The sequence below is a fragment of the Nuphar pumila genome, chromosome 6, assembly GCF_984573655.1.
Source record: "Nuphar pumila chromosome 6, dmNupPumi1.hap1.1, whole genome shotgun sequence".
Lineage (NCBI taxonomy): Eukaryota > Viridiplantae > Streptophyta > Magnoliopsida > Nymphaeales > Nymphaeaceae > Nuphar > Nuphar pumila.
Window position 1 is genome coordinate 103,747,219 of NC_143254.1, and position 21,525 is coordinate 103,768,743.

The 21,525-nt window shown below is 39.1% G+C and overlaps 1 protein-coding gene across 1 annotated transcript; it reads left to right on the forward strand.

Annotated features, from left to right (window-relative positions):
• Positions 1-14,060: 14,060 nt before the first annotated feature.
• LOC149835494 (S-adenosylmethionine decarboxylase proenzyme-like) lies at positions 14,061-17,343 on the forward strand. The gene is made up of 4 exons (XM_090008542.1): positions 14,061-14,212; positions 15,240-15,397; positions 15,517-15,529; positions 15,737-17,343. Exons 2-4 carry the CDS (start codon positions 15,266-15,268, stop codon positions 16,957-16,959), a joined length of 1,368 nt encoding a protein of 455 aa, XP_089864668.1. The 5' UTR covers positions 14,061-14,212; positions 15,240-15,265; the 3' UTR covers positions 16,960-17,343.
• Positions 17,344-21,525: the final 4,182 nt, after the last annotated feature.

The following is a 21,525-nucleotide window of genomic DNA, read 5'->3' on the forward strand; positions in this document are numbered from 1 at the left end:
AACTAATCCTAACCATTGATTGGACAGCTTCAAAAGCATTTAAGTAAAAGACAAGTTTAATTTTTTTTTTTAATGTCACTTCCAACCCGCTTGGCTTCACCACCTTCCTTTCATGCTTCTTAAATATTTCATGCTTTATGCATTGCTTCCCACACTTATTTTTTTTAAAAGGCAAGCTGGGGTTAGGCAGACCCCTACTAGTTATACAACAATACCACTGGGTTTTGAACCTGCAACGTCCCAACATAAAGTGGCGTGCACTAGCTGCTCCTATCAGACAAGTGGAGCCCCCTTTGGTGCTCTTTAAACATTTCATGCTTTACGCATTGCTTCCCTCACTCACTTCTTACTCTCCTAATTATTGTTATTGTTGTTGTCACTGTAATTATTATTTTTTTTTAAGTCAAGCTGGGGTTAAGCAGACCCTTACCAGTTATACAACCATACCATTGAGTTTTGAACCTGCAAAGTCCCAATACAAAGTGGAGCATTATTGCAGCAGCATCCAAATTAAATTTAATTTTTTTTGTTTTTATTAGTTAGCATGCATCCAAAAATTTATTTGTTTGTGTTTGATAGTCAAGGTGAGGTTAGGTAGACATTGAAGTCGTGAAGTCTTGCCACTTGTGACATTCACAAGCTCATCCGATCATGTGAGCAGAGTGATAATGAGAGTAAGTGAAGATATACAATTGACAAAGCAGGATCATATTGACTCTCACAACTGAAGACATGGGTTGGTAGAGCCAACGTGGCTGCTTATAAAATTGAGTGCCACTAAATTTGACCATGTAAAAGTTGAAAAATATAGATAGAAGATTTGGAAGGAGCCCACCGTGACATCTCCTTTTTGGCTTTTCAGTGTATACTCTCGTGGCATATTCAACTTTGATTAGATAGCCAAATCGCTGCCAAACCTGCACCTCCTATTCACTCTTTGGCCCTGGTGTGAATCCGTCTAAATTGACCTGAGGTTAAGTTATACATCACATGGCGACGGCTATGGATGCATGAGCACATGACCAGAACACGTGTGTTTGCAAGCCTTGCATTAAGATAGAAACACCATTTACCGATCGACCGGAGGCCAGCTAAGGTGTGGTATGTGAAGGAGGGTTTTTTTTTTTCTTAGATTATCAAAAAAAGAAGTCAAAAATAGAGTTGCTAAAACCATCTTCTGACAAATGGTATTTAAATATGGTGTTGCGGCCGCCAACTCCATGCCAATGCAGTGTTTTAGTACCACCACTGCTTCCGGTAGAGTACTGGCCGAAACCACAACACCTCTAATTTAAGGCTCCAAAGTCCAAACAGTGCCTAAGATACAAGAGAATGCATTTTTAGTGCCTATTTTTACACTAAATTAACTAATAATTATATAAAGTATATTTATTATTTAAAATTTTTTAAGTAAAATTGCAATAAGTATATACATAGCTCATATTATACCAAGACGTATCTATTAATAAGATCTCTTACATCTAAATTGCCGCGCGCACGTGTGTAGATAACAACGTGACGTCATGTCTTAGCTCAAAGTGCCATGACTCGTGAGGATTAAACTGGCTTTGTATTGTGTTCGAATTAATAAATTATGTAGACTTGGAGTTCGTGAACTTGGTCATGTACCCACTATCATCCCTGAATGGATTGCCTGTATTTATTTATTTATTTTTATGAAAATTGCCTGTATTTAATTGGACATTAGAATATTATTTCAAAGAAGCATTTTTCTTTAAAAAAAAAATAGACATTAGAATAATCATGTGCTTATATCTGTAAAGAGTTATGATTATACGACTTTTCTTGTCCCTTCTTCTTTTGGTTTCTTATCTATTGTCTAATCAGCTATCCTACATTTAGGACAAAGTCTTGGATTATAAGCCCCCACCACTTGGGCCAGGCACAACAACTACGAGTTCATGCTGAACATGAGCGTTTTTGCTCATGCCGCCATCGTGGCCGTCCGATTTGCATTTTAAAAAGCTCAAAAATCAACAAAACCACGTAACATTCATCCAAAATGCAAACAGACGGCCACGATGTCTGCATGAGCAAAAACGCTCATGTTCAGCATGACCTGATCTGCGTCCAACAACTACCTCAGTTTCACAAATTTTCGAGGATGGAAAGGAAACACCTTCACAGGAGCATTAATGGAGTTCCTGAATTTGTTGGTGTTTGTTGCAATACCAAACATGAAAATAGGGCATTATGGGGAACGCTCATCGAAGCGAAGTGGGGCCCATGAGGTGGTCCACCTATGAAAAACTAGGGACACACCAGTGAGGTTGCCTTCATCTCAGCACCCTAACAACCATCCCGCAGGCCACGCGGGGTTACCCTACCCCCACCATGGTAAAATATGGCATTATGTGTCCTTGAAGATAATATGATCCCACCTACACATGAGAGGATTGGATGGACACTAGAAAGTCAAGACTCTATGTTGAGAGTCTCCAGCCAGAAAGTGATTGACGTTAATAAAAGGTTGGTGCTTTGAAATGAAATCATCATTGGTTCTTGAATCCTTGATCAAAGGCATGCGGTTTGAGACACTCTTGTTTTTCTATTTTTTGGTTCTTTAAAGCAGAGAGTACGAGGCAGCATCAGGTCAGAGAGGCACCTGACAGATTACCGTCAGGGCAGCGAGCCTTGGATGCCATGGATGAATGGCAACCCAAAGACCATGGTTGTATAGTTTACCTCTTAGATGGGTCCTACACAAAAATTCAGAGCCATTGATCTTGTTTATGGACGGCATCTAAAGCACAAGAAATGAACCGCTGGAAAAAAAAATAGCACAGTTTGGGTCTCTGTCCTGATACGGTCTGCTTTTGCGTGCGATTCCAAATCAATCTGATTCAGAATCGTACAACTCAGAATTGCAGGGTCGCTGTATGATTTTGGGCACGATTGGAAGCCAGAAAGATTAGGAAAAGTGATCCAAAATAAAAAAATTCATATGGATTTTTTGACCCTTTCAAATGAAAGATTTTTTCTTTGATAGAGTTTTTTATAAAATGTATACCTTTTTTGATAGAAAGCATTCTTTAACGGGGGTGGTGGAGGAATGTTTTCTACCAAGATAAAATTTATTTTTACACTCCCTACTACACATCTCACCGCCATCTCATCGTCACCACCACCATCTATCTCACCACCACCCTCCTCTTCTCTCTCAGTTTTTCACATTTTCCCACTTTGTTTTTCTCATGCTACACAAACAAACGAAAAACTTTCTTTTGGAGAACTTTTCATATAAAAAAACTCTCATAGGCAAAACTTACTTTTCCTATGAGAGTTTTTCTCTCTTCCAAACATGCAAATGAGAAAATGAGATGGGATCCAGTCAGTCTGTCCGACGGTTTTCCATCAAAGCACTTTGGGATAAAGTTGATTTGAGGATGGACGGCATCCAAAACATGTACGAATGGAACGCCCATCACTTGGATGGGCTCCAATCTTTTTTTCTGATATCACTTGTATTTCAGATGGACAAAATGGTTTAAAATAAACGGCTAACAATGAGCTTGTTCATTATTTTGATGGGTGTGGTTCATTTTTATGATAAATGGGAACCAAGGCACTTCTGACGGACTCTGATGTGTGATCCTCTCTCTAAGAAAACGACTCACTCAATATTGTAGGTATCAGTATGGACCCTGAATCTATTTTCAAAACAATTCAGGGAATTGGCCGATTCCAATTCTGACCTGAACTGGTCTCATTTGGCCAGTTTTCAACCAGGAGATCGATGACGTTGTAGTAAAATGTTAAAACAATAACAATTTTTAAAAAATAAGCTGAATCAGCCTTGCTCTACATCGATAGCTTCAGGCCGTTTGGTAACGATACTGACAACATCGCTCTCACTTTTTTTGTTTAGTAGGCAAGCTGGCTTTAGGCAAACTCCCACCAGTTGTACATCGTACCATTGGATTTTGAACTTGCGACGTCCCCATCAGGGATGCACACCGAACTGAGCTTGCTCAAGCTTGTCCACTTCGTAAATGAGCCAAGGTTAAACAGGTGTATGAAGCTCGGACGAGCTATCGAGCCAAGCTTGCTTGATAAGGCTCGGTTCATTACAAACCCCATATATATTATCTTTGCAAAAAAATATTAGCTAGAACTTATTGTAATGGAAAAGGCGTTAGTCTTTATTAAGAACATGTTGGGTTCAAATCCTGCCTATTTTCACTAAGAAGTTTTAACTTTTCAGTAATAATAATCAAAAGACATGTTTTGGCTCAATGGTAAGTCCATTGAAGTTAAACAAACGTCCCCTAAGATCAAACGATCGTCTCACTCAATCCGTATTCTGACACAATTCTTTTCCATTTACCGTTATATATAGTTGATCAAGATAAAGGTGCAATGTGCACATATTGTCATTTGAAATACTCGTTAAATTGTACAATTTTTATATGGACTCCCCTTTTCAGATCCTAATATAACCAGATCTGACTTTGACATAAAGGCATGATTTTCTCGATCATAAAATTTTGAAGCATCATTGAACGTTGGTTTTCTCTTTTAAAAAACCGACGATACCAAAACCTATCAGGGATTGATTTGAAAAAGAATTAGTAATGTTAAAAAAAGAATTAGTTTATGGTTCTTTTTGAGGGTACACAATATAACACATTCTTAAGTAGTCTCATATCCTAAACATTTTAAACACTTCTAAAAATCATAGCAACAGATATATCTTTTGCTTAATCTAACCTGTAAATATATTTATCATTGTTTATTAACTAAAAATGGTTGATTGAATCAAATCAATTTAACCAAAAAAAATTCTTTTTTTCATTTCAAATTTTAATGTGATATAAGCTGTTGATTTTTTGTCACTATTAAAAAGGCATTTGAAAATGAAAATTGCCTCATCTAAAGTATGTTTTACAAAATATATTACAGAAAAATACATCTATAAATTCTGATTAATCAGACAGCTAACCATATCTTAATTTTTAAGTTGTTTAGATTAGAACGATTTAGAATATTAGACTGTTTACATCGTATGTTCACAAAGATTAGTGGACACGAGGACACCTGAAGCAAGTTAGACTTGTAAGTTCGAAAAAATGAGAATCATATATAAGTGTAAAGAGGGCTCACACGTTTGGAATAAGAAACACGCACACACAAAAACACAAATTTAACGTGGTTCAGTGAGTGTGACCTACGTTCATGAATAAACACACACTCTCAAGAGAGAAGTTGACTCCCTTTATTTATAAACCCTTTAATGTATGAGTTATTATTTTCAATCTTTTTAGAGTTCATATACATACGAGAGTCATAATTGAGGTATGCCCTTTCTCTTGTAGGAGTCATACTTAGTTTAGGCTTCTTCTTCTCAAAAACTTCTTCAACATGAAGTTTCTTGAAAGGACTCTTGTGTAGAGGCATATGTGGACTTTTGAACATCCCATCTTGAGGAGGACTCTTGGGCATCCAAAGTTGAATCTGATCCTAGATCTATGGTCTTAACATGCACCCTCAAGCCAATCTTTGTAAGGTTGAGCTTGTTCATGAAATGAAAAAATTTTGAGCTAGCCAACCACTTGGTCAGGATGTTAGCAAAAGCAATTACATAAAACAAATAAGATTGCTATTACTGTAGCTTTGACTAGAAAGCAACGACTTTATATTTCTCACACACTAAAGCATTTACATTAACTCTATTTATAAAGAAAAAAATAACCCACATTCTCAAAGAGCACTACTCCCACGTCTATTAACTTCTACCACTACCCCACTATCATAAAAACAAAGAACCATCATTCTCTAACTTCTACCATATTCTACTTTCATAAAATTTAGCCATTACTTTGAATCCACTATTAAGGTGGATACACAATTTTGAACATCAACCTTACAATTCTCCACCTTAATGTGAAAACCCAAACACACCTAATGACAACCTGAACTTAACAAACTTTTGAAAGGGGAGAGCTTTTGTGAATCCATCTGCAACTTGATTATTTGTGGGACATGGCAATCTGGATGATGTTTCTAGGTCTCACAAATCTGATGATAATGATTTTTCTTAATCGAAATATCTTCTTCTTTTTTTGATAGCCAAGTTAAATTATAACCCCTACTGGATCTGAACCTGAGGTTCCTTGGTTATGATAGTGCTACCTAACCATCCACCCAACTCATTCGACCCAAATTTGATTACACATGATTGGAAATGTTTACATTTGGACATGCTAATCTGAATGATATTGAAGCCTGCAAATGAGCTATCTAGTCCAGCTTCAAGTTGGAGCGAAAATGGATATGGTTTGGTTGGATCTTTGATATGGATCCAACACCTTTTTCTTAGACATGGTTCTTAAAATAAGTTTGGGAAGAGTATTATATTGTATTTGGATTTAATTAATTTGCTTTTGTTCAGGATCATAACACCATTTTCTGTCAGAATTGTTTTGGGATCTTAGATCACATCAGATCTCTTCACATGTAAAAACCTTGTTCCCAATTTTTTTTAATACAACCAGTGTTATCATACAAAATTCAAGCTTGGATTCAAATATACATCATCGGCTCTGAACTAGATAAAGATTCAGGTTTGGATCTAGACCTGGATCAACATTGTTCTAGCCTGTAATCAACTTGCTGAAGGGGCAGATCGAGACAATGAAGAAGATAACGCACAGAATCTTGGCAATGATTAGATTCATGTATTAAATTTGTTGTACCTTCTTATTGTTTAAAAAAAAACTTTTTGTAAATGTTCACTTGTAAATAATTAGAACTTGGCGAGGATTATAGTGGATCGATAAATTTTTTTATTTGTTGTTTATATGTATTTTTTATGTGTACTTTATTTTTTATACACAGAAAATATAAATTGTACAGGAAATATAAATTGTATCACGAGAATTTTTTTTCGATATTTATGTTTTAAACAATTTAAATTTTTATTTTATTTTTTGCGACAGATTAGCGATGGATATTATCCGTCGCTATTTACTATCGACATCCAATTTAGCGATGGATTAGGGACAAATATTAATTCATCGCAAAAGTGAATCATCTAATGTTTTTTGCGATAGATTTTAATTCATCGCTAATTCCGTCGCTACAATAGCGACGGAATTAGCGATGAATTTTAATCCGTCGCCAAACCAAAATCTTCGTATATTAACGATGGCCTTGCAATGAATCATGGCATTCGTTAATTCGTCGCAAATTAGTGACGGAACTTGCGACATATAGTTTCTGTCACTAATTAGCGATTAGAATTTTGCGATGAAAGTTATCCATCGTTAAGCCGACGTTAATCCGTCGCTAAACTGTTTAGTGATGGATTGAGATTGTCGCTAATCCACAGATTTCTTGTAGTGACTGTACCATTGGGTTTTGAACCTGCAACTTCCCAACACATAGTGACGTGGATAATGGGAGCCTCTGTTGGTACGAAGCCTCCTATTTGTGACCTTCGTCTTTTCCTGAGCTCTAATTTACTAATATTTCAAAGTCACTATTAGACGATCTTTGAGTTAATCAAATGATGGTGAGGAAAGTGTTACCAGAGAAGAATGTGAAAAAAAGAGGAGGTATATCCAAAGTTACTGAAAGCTTCTGAAAACCTTGCAAGTTTGGTTTTCATGAAGCTCGATTTGAAACGGCAAAATCACATGATGCCTTTGAAACTTGATGGGAAGCTCACTTTCTTCAGCACAATCTCTTAAACGTGCTATTCATGTTAAAATTTAGGTTTTCTTTTAATTTATTGTAGAACTTCCGTCTGATGGATGCTTCTGGGAAACAAAAAGGGTCCAATCTATGTCGATCTTCATCTGGAAGGCTATGATCAGTCCACATCCAACTGAAAATGTGAACCAATCTTAGTCGTTGAATAGAAAGCTAGGATGGAACCTATCCTATGTCAACGGACTGGATCCGTACTATCTGAAAAAAAGGCTTCAAAAGGGTTAAAGTAAAAAGATAGGTTTAATTTTTTTTTTTTAATGTCACTTCCAACCCGCTTCCTTAATTTATGGCTTCGCCACCTTCCTTTCATGCTTTATGCATTGCTTCCTGCACTCACTTATTACTCTCCTAATTATTGGTCACTGTAATTACTATTTGATAGTGGTAGGAGGAGCATTACTGCAGCCACATTCATTTTTTTTTTTTTTAGTTTTAAATAGTCAGCATCCAAATTTTACTTTTTTATTTTTGATAGTCAAGCTGAGGTTAGGTCGACCCCTACGCAACACACTAAACCATGGATAGCGAAATCATGAAGTCCTGCCACCCCTTGTGACATTCACAAACTCATCTGACCATGTGAGCAAAAATGAAAAGATCAGGTCCAACATGATTGCGCACCTGATCACCCTTCATCTTGATTGTCATTTGTGAGACCCAAGGCCTGATGAAGAGCAATCAGTTGTTTTGTGCCATGTTATTGCACTTGATCTCGAGTCTGAGATAAGCTAAATTAACAAAGCAGGATCATGTAGACTCTTACACAGGAAGACGTGGGTTGGTAGCCAACGTGACTGCTCATCACACCAGTGCCACTAAATTTGACAAAGTAGAGTTGGAAAATATTGACCGAAGATTTGGAGGGAGCCCACCGTGACATCTCCTTTTTGGCTTTTCAGTGGCCACTCGTGGCATATTCCACTTTGATTAGATAGCTAATCGCTGCCAAACGTGCACCTCCTATTCAGGGCCCTGTTGTGAATCCGTCTAAATTGACCTGAGGTTAAGCTCTACACCACACGGAGACTGATATGGATTTATGAGCACAAGACCAGAATACGTGTGTTTTGCAAGCCTTGCATTGACAGGAAAACACCATTTATATGTATTGTCAAAATGTGGTCTTGAAGAGCCCACAAGGGGTCCTCATGTCCGGTAGGGGTGACTTGTGAATGTCACCAAGTTGATGGGAAGTCACAAGTTTGAAACCCATGAATGGTGTCTCTAATGGCAAGATTGAAGCTAGGTGCACTATGTTAGAAAAACCGCAAGCAAGAAACAATCGAAAGAAACAATAAACAAGAACAATCAAACCAAAGAACACACAGATTTACTTAAAAAAACCTCTTCCCTTTTGAACTGAAGATGGAGGACGTGAAATAGGGATGGAGGTTAAAATCAAAACCCGTGCGGGGATGGACTTATGCTTTTCCCCTGCCCGCCCGATTCTCGGGCCAGTCCCCGGCCCACCCCATCTCATCCCCAATCCTTCTTTAGGGATGGCAATGGACCGAGGGAAAACAGGGTCTGCCCGATCTCAGCACCCCGTTTGGACCTGAGATGGAGGACATGAAATGGGGATGGAGGTCAAAATCAAAACCCGTACGCGAATAAGGCGAGGATGAAGGGCAGGATTTTGAAAAGTGATAGGGGTGGAGACCTTCACTAATTAAACTGGCTTTGTATCGTGTTGGAATTCATGAATGAGGTAGACCTGGAGTTCATGAACTTGCCATGTACCAACTACCATCCCTTTTAATTTTTTTTAATGAAAATTGATTGTATTTAATTGGACATTACATTTTTCTTTTAAAAAAAAAATGAACATTAGAATAATCATGTTCTTATCTGTGAAGAGTTCAAAGACTAAGAAAATCATACGGCTTTTCTTGTCTTTTACTTCTTCTTGATTCGGTTTTTCCCTATCCAATCAGCTATCCTATATTTAGGACAAAGTCTTGGAATATAAGCCCCCACCCACTTAGGCCTGCCCCAATAACTAGCTCAGTTTCACAAATTTTCGAGAATGGAAGGGAAACGCATTCATAGTAGCATTAATGGAGTTCCTGAATTTGTAGGTGTTTGTTGCAATACCAAACATGAAAATATGGCATTATTTGTTTTTTATGATGGGGAACGCTCATCGAAGCGAAGCCAGGGAATCCCTGGGTGGGGCCCAATGACGTGGTCCACCTATGAAAGCTACAGGCACACCCATGAGCCAGTGAGGTTTATCAACTCAGCACCTTAACAACCATCTCACCGGCCACGCGGCCAACCACTATGTGGTAAAATATGGCATTATGTGTTCTTGAAAATAATACGAGCACACCTTCGCATAAGAGGATATTGGATGGACAGGAACGGTTCCTTAAAGCAGAGGGTATGAGACAGGATCAGGTCAGAGGCACCTGACAGATTACCGTCAGGACAGCGAGCCATGGATGGATGAATGGCAACCCACAGACACACTGGTTGTATAGTTTACCTCTTAGATGGGTCCCACAAAAAAATTTCAGAACCTTTGATCTTGTTTATGGACGGCATCTAAATCACAAAATATGAACGGCTGGAAAACCAAAAGAAAATGGCGATACTGACAACATTGCCCTCGCTTGCTTTCGGTCTTCTCATGATCCATTCTCTTATGTTTGCTTGATTTAAGAGAATGAAGCCAATGAGAATCACTTTGAGGTGGGTGAGTGAGAGAATGATTCTCACTGGAGATAAACAAGCATTCCCTAAGTTCAAACGATCGTCTCACTCAATGCATATACTGACACAATTCTTTTCCATTTACCATTGTACCTAAGTTGATCAAGATAAAGGTGCAATGTGCACATATTATCATTTGAAATACTCGTTAAATTGTACCATTTGTATATGGACTCCCCTTTTCAGATCCTCAGAACTGATTTTGACATAAAGACATGGTTTTCTAAGCATCATTGAACGTTGATAAAACACGTTTTTAACCAAACAAATCATATATGTATGTAGGGCTTGATTTGCAAAAGAATTAGGAAGGTTAAAAAACGAATAGTTTCTACCAGAGAGTATGGTACTTTATGAGGGTAGACAATATAAGTTATATGACACATATTCTTAAACAGTCTCATATCCTATACATTTTAAACACTCCTAAAAAACAAAGCTACGTATATATCTTCTGCTTAATCTAAACCTACATATATTTATTATTGTTTATTTACTAAAAATGGCTGATTGAATCAAATCAATTTAACCAGAAATTTTGATTTTTTTTTATTTCAAATTTTAATGTGATATAAGCTGTTGATTTTTTGTCACTATTAAAAAGACATTTGAAAATGAAAATTGCCTCCTCTAAAGTATGTTTTACTAAATATATTACATAAAAATAAATTTATAAATTCAGATTAACCAGACAGCTAACCATATCTTTTTTTTGTCTAAGTTGTTTAGATTAGAACGGTTTAGAAGATTAGACTGTTTACATCTTATGTTCACAACGTCAAGCGAGTTAGAGTTGTAAGTTGGAAAAAAAATTGAGAAAATAGGGCATGAGGATATGAATATTTTAAAATTTTAATCACTAAAAGCTAGCCCCAACGGGTTTGGCATAGGGGTGGCAAAATCTGACCCGACCCGCTTCTTAGCTGGGTTAGAGTTTGGCATAAACGGGTTTGTGTCGTAAACGGGTCGACCCGCCTAACCCGTTTATTAAACGGGTCGTGTTTGTGTTAGGGGTACGCCAACCCGTTTGACCCGTTTAATAAATAGGTTAGGTGGGTGGGTCAACCCGTGTACACGAACCCATCAACCCGCAACCCGTTTATGTATATTAACTTATCTAACCCTAACTCCTAACTTTACACTTTAGTCACCCACCTAACTCCTTCCTACGCAACCGCAGTCGAGAGCCCGAGACCTCTCCTCTCCAGTGGTGGTGTGCGCCTGTGCGGTTATCGTGTCTATGTTATTGGGTCAACCCATTTAATAAACAGGTCGTCGTGTCGTGTCGACCCGACTCATTTATTAAATGGGTTAACCATGTCGTGTCGGGTTACCCATTTAATAAATGGGTCGTATTCGTGTTTGCCACATTCGACCCGTTTAATAAACGGGTCGTGTTCGTGTTGAGGTATTCTGACCTGCCGACCCGACCGGATTGCCACCCCTAGTTTGGCATAGTGTGATGGGGCCTAGCGTTGGGACTCCTTGGCGGCGAGGGATAAGCTCTCAAAGTTTTACGCTGCAAGGACAATGATCGTAAGTATGACAGACAGTGCCAGTGTGACTAGGTCTCTGATATTGAGGCAGTTTCTTCGAGTAAAAATAAAAAAAAATTATTAAACACTATTTTTTGATAATTTAACAATAAAAATATATGTTTTATTAAAAAATAAAAAAAAATTAAAATATTTTTAAAACAATTATCAAAACAATAACATACTTGCCAGCGTTCATGTTGGCATGTCTGAGCGTGGTCATATTCCAAACAAATTGTCATGGAATATTAGAGATGAAGGTTTCACTGTTTTCTGGGGAAAGTGGTAACATATCATATCATTGAGGAACTGACTTCAATTAGGCCCCAAAGCCGTTTTCCAAAATCTTAAGTTTGATAACTACGCAAACCAACCGAACATAACATCTATTCCACAAGATAGGGTACCCCAACAACCCCACTTTCACAAAGTGGTTGATTCTAAAATGATAACTTTACTTAATATAAAAAACTTTGTGGTGTCTTTGAAACTTAAAAGCTCCAGTTTGACATGAGCATCAAGTTCTCTCTCTAAAAAAAAAGAACAAACCAATCACATTCCATACCAAAAGTGTGCAATTGTACGTGGCTGCCCTCCATCTCGCTGTTGGGCCCCACAGCTGACAGGCTACTCTCAGAGATGGAGGGCAGTCATGTGATTGCACCCGATCCGCCCTCCCTGGCTTTGAGGGTGGTGGGGGTGGTGGTTGAGGATCCGCAAATGATTCCAAATTCATAGGCTGCCAACAACCACACCGGCCCCATATCTCCGCCCACTTTGACTTTTGAGCATAGACCACACCAACCCAGTCCAACCTCCCAATTTCTTGTACTTAACTTCACCAATAAACAACAGATGAATTAGGAAAAAAATAAAAATAGTAAAATAAATTGAATAAAAAACTGAAAAACAAACACAATCTATGAGTAATTTACAAAAGCTGACTAACTTATCAGCTATTTTACAAAAAAGCTGCTAACATTTGATATATTACATTTAACTACCTGCCTTTATATTCAAATATTTGTTTAAAGTACAAAATAACATTTTTACATTTCCACGGATTGTGATTTCATGATACAGGATTCAAATTTGTAGTTAATTTCAAGAATTATAAACCGGTTCCAACTTATATATATATATATATATATATATATATATATATATACTTGAATTAGCACAATTAGTTTACATAGAACTGTTCATGTTTTAGGCTTAAAACCTAATGCATACAATTGATCTGGACCTATTCTGAATTAGAAATATCTCTCCCTCTCTCTCAATTTTTTTCAGTTTCATGGTAGCACCAGAACATTACTGGCACTCGTTTAATGTGCAACATAACTTTTTTATCCTTCTTGTTGAACAATTAATTTTATATCATCTTATGGTTTTTGCCTTAAACAATTCAAGAATGAGGAGGAAATTTCAGTCACTCACTTCTTTGTGTTACAAATCTAAGGCCAACTAACTGGATTTAGGAGCAGGCATGTTTTTGAAACACAACTTATAAAAAACAGCCGGTTCAATGCAATGGCTAAAACATTAGGTAAAAAGCTGATAAGTTAGGAGGCTTTTGGTAAATTACTGCAAAGATCACCAAAACTTGAGAAAAGATCAAGTGCAATATGATTGCACAAATATTTCTGCATTAAGCACCAGATCACCCTCCATCAGGCTTTGGGCCCACAACTGACAGGCATGTCCCCAAGATGGAGGGTGATGGGGTGCTTAATGCACAGATTTTGTGCCATGTGATTGCACCCAATCCGGACTCCCAAAACTTGCAAGAAAATAGGGGAATCCCCCTCTCTTAAAGCAACGTGCAAACTGGGATCCAACTCGGTGGTCTTATCTCTTAGGTGCGACTGTGGGCCCACAGGGGTTTGGACGTACTCGTGTAGGGGGACTTAGGGTTAGGGTTAGGTTTGTTTGTTGGTGTTTTAATTTTTTTTTTTTATATTTTAAGATGCCGCCGCGGATAAAAAAAACAGAAAAAACGTGAAGAAGCCCCTGCAGGCCTCGATCTTGGGGCGTTATAAAAGCGTGGGAGGGGGCTCGAGATGGACTCACCACCTCAAACAGCACGTCTTCTGCACTGAGAAGAGTCTCTTTCTGTTTCCCTCCCACAGCCCCTAGCCCTCTCCCCCTCTCGAGTTCTCAAGCAGGCATCAGAAAGAGGGTTTGGATTGCCATCACCCGTCGGGAACGTCTGGTTGTATTGTTTTGTGAGTTTCTCCTCCTTTCTTTCTTGTTTCCTCTCTCTCTCTCTCTCTCATATGGATGGTAGCATGGCAGTGATTGTTTCTTTGTTGGTTCTTTAATGTTTGTTTCGTGAAGCTATGTGATGGCGCTTTTCTCTATGTTTCATTTAGAGATTTTGTTTTCCGTTTCTCCGGTCGTACTCTTTTTTTCTTTTCGTGTTCTGTTTTCATCATTTAGCTCATTCAAAACACTTGGAAACATTTTTCCTCGTTGCTCTCTCTCTCTCTCTTGTTTTTTTGAGATCTTTGTTATTGCTCTCTGGTTCGGGTTTCTTTCCACTTTTTCTTCTGTGTTTTTCTTGTATATGCTTAATCTCCTAACGTTCGTCAAATGGACGGACGGTGGTGGTGCCATTGTTTGAATTTCTGAACGGTGGTCGTTCCTGTTCTGGCTTTCACACCGTCCTCCCGCTGTCCATTGTTCTTTGTGGGTGGTGGCGAGATGAGGGTGTTGCTTTTCTTTCTTCTTTATTCTAGATGAGTGGTAACCATCCGTTCGTGGACATGAACGGTAGTGATCATGTCAGATTCATCTTTGGTCAGACCATTCGACGATTGATTGAATGGATGACAATGTATATTGTCTTTGTGGCCGATTGCCGGGCCAAGAACGGGCTCTCGGGCATCCTTAGGCTTGCAATTGCTCTGTAGGAAGGTTTTTTCACATCCTATAAGTCAAATCCTATTGTTGGTTTTCTTTTTCTGGAGATTTTGGTTCCTCCCGCCTAATTTCAGTTATCTATTGATGAAGAACTGGGTATATTATGTGAAATAAATTTTCAATTCAATGAATCACTCCTGTTTTTGTGTGCCTATGTCTTTGATGTATTAGTATATGACTTTGCGAATTTTATTCATTTTTTTATCAGTTTGTCATGTTCATAAGTTGGGTAGCTGAGATTTTTTATGCTCTTTAGTCTTTTTCATTTCTTTCATTCAAAGTTGTGGTAGATTGTTATGAAAAGTATTTGCTGATAACTAGCTATTATAGGTCTCTTGCAGGAAGCGAATGTTTTAATGGAGGGTAAAGGTGGTCTGAAGAAGTCCAGTAGTAGCTCCTTAATGTACGAAGTTCCTCTCGGCTACAGTATTGAAGACATCCGACCAAACGGTGGCATCAAGAAGTTCCAATCTGCTGCCTACTCCAACGTATGCTCTGATCCCCTTCTCTGCTTATTCTTAGAAGTTCATTTGTGATGCTTCACCATGCCATGGCATGTCCTCTGTTTTGTCTTTCTTTCTTATGATTGTTCTGTTCGTCTTTGCAGTGCGCGAGGAAGCCATCCTAATATTCCCTAATTCAATCTTCATCAGTAGAGTAGGGCTTTTTTGTTTTTGTTTCTTTATTCAGTTTAGCATACTGCCTATGTTACAGTAGGAGACTTGTCTTCCTTGGCCGGAACAGATACCCTTTTTCTTTTCCCTTCATCCCCTTCTCTCTTGATTCTCTGCAACACCCAACGGACATAGCATTTGGTCTTGACAACTCATCCCTGCTACTAAAAATGGCTGCCACCGGCTTCGAAGGTTATGAGAAGCGGCTCGAGATTGTTTTCCGCAAGCCATCTGTCTTTGCTGATCCTCAGGGGAAGGGACTCAGGGCCCTCTCTCGTGCTCAGATCGATGAATTCCTCTGTGCAGCTCAATGCACCATAGTGGACAATCTGTCCAACAGCGTCATGGACTCTTACGTCCTGTCTGAATCCAGCCTTTTCATTCACCCTTACAAGATCATTATCAAGACCTGCGGGACTACCAAGCTTCTGCGTTCCATTCCTATCATATTGAAGCATGCTGGTGCCCTCTCTCTCTCACCAGTCTCTGTCAAATACTCCCGCGGGACATTCATCTTCCCAGCAGCTCAGCCTGCTCCCCACACTAGCTTCTCTGAGGAAGTTGCCGTGCTTGACAGCTACTTCGCCAAGCTGTTTTCGAAGCCTGGGGATGCCTATGTGATCGATGGCGGCAATCCTGCTCGCAACTGGCACGTCTACTGGTCCTCCATTGAATCCATGGCTACTGTGCCACTGACAATGGAAATGTGCATGACTAACCTTAGCAGGGAAAGAGCATCTGTGTTTTACAAGAATACTGCAAGCTCGGAAAAGACTATGACAAATGCTTCTGGGATTGCCAACATCCTTCCCCACTTTGAAATCAATGACTTTGAATTCGAGCCATGCGGGTATTCCATGAATTCAATCAATGGGAACGCTCTGTCTACCATCCATGTCACTCCAGAGGATGGATTCAGCTATGCTAGCTTTGAGTTTGTTGATGTGGTTGACCCCAACAAGGCAGTAGATGCTGTGGAACTGGAGGCAATGATCGGCCGTGTGCTTGATTGCTTTGAGCCGGCAGAATTCTCTGTTGCCATCCACTGTGACTCCAAGAGCCCAATGGCAAAACTCTCTGCAAAGAAGGGGATGTTGGGCTACGGGTGCAGCAAGGTGGTGGAGCAGGAACTTGCAGGTGGAGGGTGCTTGATATACCAGAGCTTCTCTGCAAAGAAAGAAAGTTGGGCACCAAAATCCATTCCTAAGAAGTGGTTGAATATCTTGGGAGAGGAAGTTGATGATGGTTATGAAAGCCCATTTGTGGGTCTTCAAGTTGATTCAGAGATGCAGGGCCTGGTGGGGCATTGTGGAGCAGAGGAAGGTGGAGAAGAGAAAGAAGAAGGTACCTTGGTAGTCGTATCATGCCTGGCCTAGTAAGACAAGCGATATAGCAGCATTGAGGTTTACTATTATGGTTGGTTCTACCCGTCTTTGGTATTGCATTATCTCTGGTTATTAGGATTATGGAATAAGTTATCTGTCTTTTGTATTGCGTTGTCTCTGGTTATTAAGATCGAGGAATAAGCTGTCTGTGTTTAGTATTGCGTTCTCTGGTTATTAGGATTAAGGAATGAAGGTTAAGCTTGTGGCTAAGCAGAGAAGCACCATTGGAGTAATTGTGGTGGTCTGCCTCATGATGTGTTTAGAGCCATCCAGCTTTATAGTTGGTTAAGTGTCTTATCGTCCTTGTGTTTGGTCGCTATGTAAACCCCCTTTGCATTTCAATATAAGAAATAAAAATGTGTGCTTATTATGGTATATTTTGTTGTGATGTTACAAGATTGGTTTTAGCAACAACCGATGTAGGGAGCGAACAATGTTGTGTAGTCTCTCTCTCTGTGTTCATACGAGATGTTAATCCCACATATGATGTTAATCCGTGGCAGCTACGACATGTTGGTTTACATGAGCCTTTTATTCTAATTTTTGGATTCTTTTTCTACTTTTCTTCCATAAGTTGCTATCATGAATCACTGCCATCTGCCATAGTTACATGGATGGATAAATTGATGGCTGCGACCCAAGTTTTGGTGTGCTGGTTCTGTTATGCTAAACCTACATCCACGACAGGAACACTCCGCACTACCTTTTCATTCAATAACAGAGATTTATACATAATTCATATTGCTTAATCAAATCCTGTTCTGAATACTCCTCTCTACCTTTTCATTTAATAACAGAAATATTTATACATAATTCATATTTCTAATGACCACCTAACTATTTTTGCTAATTTCCTTCTTCCTTCTCATATTTGGAATCTGCAAGAGATTTCATTTGCTGCAGGTTGCCTTGCTGAAGCTTTATCTCTTTAGGCAATTCAGTTGGTGAAATCTTCGCATAGGCATGGCTCTCTTCTTGTCATTTGTGGCTTGCTCCTGCTTAGCCGACTCTGAATGTAGACCTGAGAATGAATGTTGTGCCATTTCACTATTACCATGAACCGCTCATTCAAGGGATGGTTAAAAAGACTTACAAATATGATCTATACGGTTTGTTTGCAAAATTCAGGTTTTGCATCACGTGATTAGGGTGTAACAAAGACTTTCAAAGGCTTCAAAAATCAATGGTCCACAGTGCACCAAAATTTTATGACAAAAAAAATTATGATTTTGCTTAGGGAAAGACATGATACAAGGTAAAATTCTTGGTAAATAAACTATGTTGAATGGTAATCTCTTGCATTGCAAGGATCATGAGAAATGGTTAATTTTTGTTCGAATGATGTTTAATTTGAGACCATTGCTTGCATTATGGAATAATGAATCTTCCTTCTCTTTGGTTTTGTCGTCTAAATCCGACTTGGTGTGTCGTTGCTATCATTGGCAATTCAGGTGAATGAAGAATAATTTTGATTATTGGAGTTACCGTTCAGGTACATTTGAGCCTGAGAGGCCTTGCTCATCTGGCAAGGGTGACTTGTGTACATCACCAACGGGGACGCCCGGGGCTCCGCTTGTCTGTTGGGACATTCCAAGTTCAAATCTGGTATCACTGTATAACTGGTAGGGGTCTGCCTAACCCCAGCTTGCCTTTCAAAAAAAAAAATCTCGTCAGGACGTCTGAGTTTGAAACCCATGGGTGCTTCAAGGACAAAGATGGCCGGTAGGCAGAGTGGACCTCAAATGTTTCTCCAACAAGAGGCCTGCTGATTTGCAGTGAGTGATGGGGTGTGCTTTCCCTTGGCCCAGCCACCCAAAAAAGGATACATTTGAGGAACAAATTCACACATTCTGTATATCATCCAAGCTTTAGTTTAACTATATGCTTGAATAAGTCCATCTCATTATCCAAATAGAACTTAATGCCGCCTCAAATGAGAAAGCTGATTTTACAAAAAAAGAAAAAGTATTAACTTAATTGATTTGTGATGAAACTTGCTCGATTTGGTTGGTATTCACCTTTTGTATCTTGGCAATGCCTTAATTTTCTAATTGTTCCAGTTAAGTTGTAATACCATAATTAGTGGGTAATGAAGCTAACCTTGCCTTGGGTGGACTCATAAACTGCATATCGTTTGAGGGAGGTTTAACCAGTGTAGTTTATTCTTTAATCTTTGATGTTTGTGGGATTACATGTCAAAAGAGTTAGGAAACCACTCTGGTGGTTTGTCTTTCCAAATCCAAGTAGCTTTGCTTGAACCAAGTTTTGCCAAATTGTATGCCACTTGACACCCAGCAGCAATGAACTCTATTAAACTGACACATCAGGTTGAAAATATCACCATTATTCATACAGGCGATAAATCTTACTTCAAGTGCTGCCTGCATAGTGGGTATTGTTAAAAAATCAGATTTTTTTCTGAAGCAATCGATGAGACTGATGCTTGGAGGTGCGCAACAATGATACTTAAAAATGACAAATGCCTTAGTGATCAACCTCGCTTTTGAGATGCAATAAAGCATGCACTTCACGTGCCACATTGCTCTGAGTAGATGAGCCATCACAATAAAACTATCCTTGAACAACTTAGCAGGAGAAAGCAGAGGGAGAGAGAGAATAGGAAGAGGAAATTCGCATATAACTTGAGCTGGGGTTTATATAGAGCCAATTTGCATGGGTTCATAAAAGACAGTTTTGGACCAAATGGGTGGCATGCATCCATTATGGTTCAAACGAGCTGCATGCACCCATTAAAGCTCAAATGACCATCCACAATGGGACACCAACGCCAACTAACATCTCAACATTTTTGGACACGTTGGAGCTAGCCATTAAGGCTGTGTCACCCTCTAGTAAGGTAGCAAATAACCTTTGACTACCTTGATCAACCATCAAAACATTTAGAAAAAAGAAATCTTATTAAGTGGTTTTATGAGGTATAAATTTATCCAAAAAATGATAAAAAGTTTAATAATAATCAAATATAATAAGACCAACGCGGATCAAACTAAGATGGGTCAGATCTAAATCCAAATCTAAGTCCAAGTCTAAAGCCAAAGCCAAGTCTAAATTTGAATATGACTTTGAATTCAAGTCCAATGCCCAATGTCCAAAGTCCAAAATTCAAAGTTTAATTGAAAAGCCCAAGATCCAAGCCCCTTGAGGGCCTTGCCCTTTAAGCCAAATCTCAACATTTTAAACTCAAAGAGTTTTTCAAAGATGTTCAATATAGAATTAAACACTTTTCATAAAGTGGACTTTTTTCTCCAAAAATCATTTAAAAAAACAACTAGGCAAAGAAAGAGATATTTTGCCAATGACATTGGTTAAAAAATGGTATAATTTTGAACCAAATAATAACAATCCTCTACATGAGTCAAAATTATAAAAGAAAAAACAAGAAGTTATTCGTGAAAGTCATATGCATAAATGAATGTACCTTTTGGGTTTAAACCTTCACTTAGTGTCAACAAGATTTAAACAATATTATAAACTAAGTAGTTAAGCTTTAAACTTAATTCATATTGTGAACTTCTCAGGCTCATTCGCACACATATTTATTTCAAGTAGCCACATGTGTCATCAATATATAAAAACTACATATATTTAGGGTCTTATGTAGTATCCCACTTTATGAGTACTCTAGAAACCTTAATATCATAAAAAGTGGCCCACACCATCATACTCATATAGGTGAGACTGTCAAGAGTGAAAACTTGTTTAAACTAGTTTAGTCAATTTGGCCTACATATCTCATTAAGAGTCATGAGGCTCATTCTTACATCACAGGTTTTTTTAGTGCATACATCAAAATGAGACTTAAAGACGCTCTCTATCTTCATATTCTCCCGAAGAGATCAAGGGCAAGGGGAGAGTCTGGTAGAGGCGATCGGGGCTTCTGCCAGCCCCCGCCGACTACACAGGGGTGGGGAGGGCCCGACAGAGGCTGTCAGGCCTCTGTTGGCCCTCCGGCAACCATAGGGAGAAGGGGTCGGCTACACCATAGGGGAAAGGGGAATGGTTACCTACGGACGGGGCTCGCCGGACAGGGGCTCGCTGAAAAACCCAGAGGGGGAGCAACGAGAGAGAGAATGGGAGGGGAAAGAAAGAAGAGGTCGATGGGCGTCGGGCGGGCCAACGGAGGTCGACGTGCACTGGTCAGGTGGGCGACAGGAGGTTGCCGGTTGAACGGGCGATGGGAGGTCCCCTGGCGGCGGGCGGGCGACGACAGAACGATGGGCGGCAAGCGGGCGATGGGAGGCAGACGAGCGCCAGTCGGGCGATTGATGAAACAGAAAGCTAAAAGGGGCTCACATTAGGGATTTATGAGAAATTTAGCAATGGATTAGCGATGATAAAATTTTGTCACAAATGTCGTCGCAAATATGCGGCGGAGTAGCGACAAAATTTTTTTGATGCTAAGCCATCGCGAAGTTGCGACGAAATTTGAGACACAATTATTTCGTTGGGAATCCATCACGAATTTGTGACAGATTCCTGACAGAATTTTTTCTGTCGCTAAGTCCGCAAATAATTCAAATGTTAGCGACGGATAGT